The 2,828-nt window shown below is 36.6% G+C and overlaps 1 protein-coding gene across 1 annotated transcript in view; it reads right to left on the reverse strand.

The window, feature by feature from the left end:
- Nucleotides 1–2,828, reverse strand: part of wdfy2 (WD repeat and FYVE domain containing 2) — a 30,453-nt gene that overhangs the window by 23,292 nt on the left and 4,333 nt on the right. The window contains exon 2 of the mRNA XM_015047373.1: nt 984–1,051. Within this exon, the coding sequence (XP_014902859.1) occupies nt 984–1,051 (68 nt within the window). The remainder of the gene's footprint in view (nt 1–983; nt 1,052–2,828) is intronic.

Here is a 2,828-nt window from a genome sequence, read left to right on the forward strand (position 1 = left end):
GATCACCGATCATGCACTTTTTCACGAAAATCGGCCCGATTATGATCGGTGACCGATCGATCGGCACACCTCTAGTTACTTGCATTTAGCTTCATCTTTTATATTTTTGCTGTGTTCTTCTATTGCTTCCTTTCAATTTTTATTTTCTTTTTTTTGAGCTGCATGCAGCCAGACATTAAATTCCTCTATTTACTGACAGGGAGACTTCTAGAAGTATTCATGTTGAATTTTATTTAGAGGTATAGAAAAATAAAATGCCCAGCCGCCTTTTGTTTTTTTAATAAAAGTAATTTTCAAAAACCAGAGTTGATTTTCTTTCCACTTCTCCATTATGCATTGGTTTGTGTTGCTCCATTGCATGAACTTAACCGAGAAAAAATAATTTGACATTTGGGGTTGTAACATGAAGATGATGAAAGGGAAGAAAAGGTCAAGAGGCACAGGAGAATAATTGGCTGAAAACCGTTCTTCTTTAAGGTTTACAAAAAAGAAAAATACCTCCTAACGCATCTCATATAATAAATAAATCACCTCATTAACAGGAATCATTTAATTGTAATAAAGTTTGGGTTAATTCATATTTTAAGTCCGCTTTAGCAATGCAAACGTCTGCGGTTGGCGTGTGAAACATGGATTCCTGTGTCAGCAAACCAAAATGCTTCACATTGTCGGAGGCAGATCTTACTGATTGTTACATGGGATTTCCTTCAGCCGCCCAGCTGGAGGAAAACAAGGCAAACTGTCAAAAATGTGCGGCGTTGCCACACAAAGAGAAAGAACATTAAACACTCCTGCAGGAACTGATTTCTGTCAGGACGTGAAATCTGCAGACTTTAAGAAAACAGAAAAAAGAGATTCCTTGTGACCATAAGTATTAACTTGGCTCAAAGTGTTATTTCTATTATTTTTACTGCACCAATGAGATTGCGAAAACAGGGATAAGAAGAAGCAGTGCAGACATGAAATACAGACGGGAAACTTACAGGGCATGGTGTGGTAAACACTTGGCCAGTACTGACCGCTGTCCCTCTTCAGCCAAACTCGGATTGTTCTGTGGGGACAGAAGCGTCTCATTAAGTCTAAGGTGAGGTAAATTATTGATAGACGCTAATCCATCTACCAGGCCGGGGCTAAAAAGTTCAACCCGAATGCACCCGGCCAGCTCCACAGGAAATAAACTTCAGTTTCACATCTCCTTCGTTCCTGAGAAAAGGGGAAAAACACAAGTGACCGGACTCTAAAGATCTCACTTTGATAAAAAAAAAAAAAAAGATGTTAAACTAGGGTAAAATCATTTGCATCCATGCATCTGCCAGAACAAAACATTTTTATACCAAATCTAAATAAATGAACCCACCATATTTCACGGATAAGTCCACAGGCTTGAATAAAAAGCTACTGAACTTCCTTCGGTCTCACCCAAAAGCCTTCATCGGTTCTCTGTCGAATCCTTCCAGCTGAAAGTTTAAGATTTTAATAGAGCAAAGAACGACGAACCTCCAGTTGTCTTCTGCTAATGACGACGGAAGAATGAAATTCCTCAAATCAAAGGCTGAACTGATCGTCCCATAAAGGAATTGATCCTGTGTTTGTGAAGAGCTCCACTTTAAACCTCGGCTTTGAAGAAAAAATATATATATATATATATATATTTGGGAATTGTTGGAATCTGTTTTATAGGTGAATTTCTAAAAATGTTTTATCCTTTGAAAATGGCACAAAAAAATGGATGCTTGTTTTTCCCTGAAGAGGAGTCAGACAATTATGTTTTTTTTTTTTCTCTCATGCACAGACGTATTTTTGCTCATTTAAAACTGCAGAAATCCATGACTCATTAACGTTAAAGGAACGTTCAGGAGGATCGTGCGAGACAGAGCAGGTTCTGTTAATTGACCAAATCCTCCCTCTCTTTAGAAATGACTTGGTTCCTTTGCTGAAATACGCCTCCTCTAACCCTAACCCTGCCCTTATCGCACCACCTCATTGTTTTAACTACATGGTGTTATGTCACAGAAAGACACAAAAGCCGGCTCAGAATATTGTTCTTTAGAGGCCAGATTTGGAAAAACTGGAGAAATCAACTGAATATTTAGATAATTAAGCTGATCAAATTCCACCTTTTTCAGTCAACTGTGATTTATTTTAGGAATTCAGTGACTCTTTTTTTTTAAGTTATGGTGTCCATATAATGACCAATAATCATTGTTGGAATGGAACTGAAATCTAAAATGAACCAAAATAAAATATCAAATCATACTCAGACATTAGCCAAAGATTTTAATATGTTAATCTGGCATTTGTGTTGTTCCTTTTTTTTTAAATGCCACACAACACGTTTACATGCAACCAAAGCTCACTCTATCACATATAGCCACTTGGGTTTATATGACCTTTTTATTGGAGTTGGCCAGTTATTGGGTTTCACTGCTACACCTCATTTAATTCCCATGTAAAGTTAAGGTAGCATATTTTACACTTTGAATATGTAACCTTAAGAATCTGGGACTGATAAACTGTGCTGCTGTTTCTTTGACGCAGCTGGGAAATGTGTAAAAGAGGTGTGAAAAATCCCTAAAATAAATCCATCATTAATTCAAGATGATAAATTTAGAAAATGCCCATTTTTAAATGAGTAATCAGTCACAGGGGGGAAAATAATAATAATAGTAAGAAAATCCTTGGTTTAGCACTTATTGGTACCATTAACCTTAGCATTTGCATTAAGGTAAATGTAATCCCAAAGAGCCTTCCTTCTCTTCCAAAAAAAAAAAAAAAAAAAAAAAAAAAAAACCGGGGGAGCATAAAAAAAAACACCCAACAAAAAAAGG

Source organism: Poecilia latipinna, unplaced genomic scaffold, assembly GCF_001443285.1.
Source record: "Poecilia latipinna isolate Pla-1442-1.1 unplaced genomic scaffold, P_latipinna-1.0 Scaffold823, whole genome shotgun sequence".
NCBI lineage: Eukaryota > Metazoa > Chordata > Actinopteri > Cyprinodontiformes > Poeciliidae > Poecilia > Poecilia latipinna.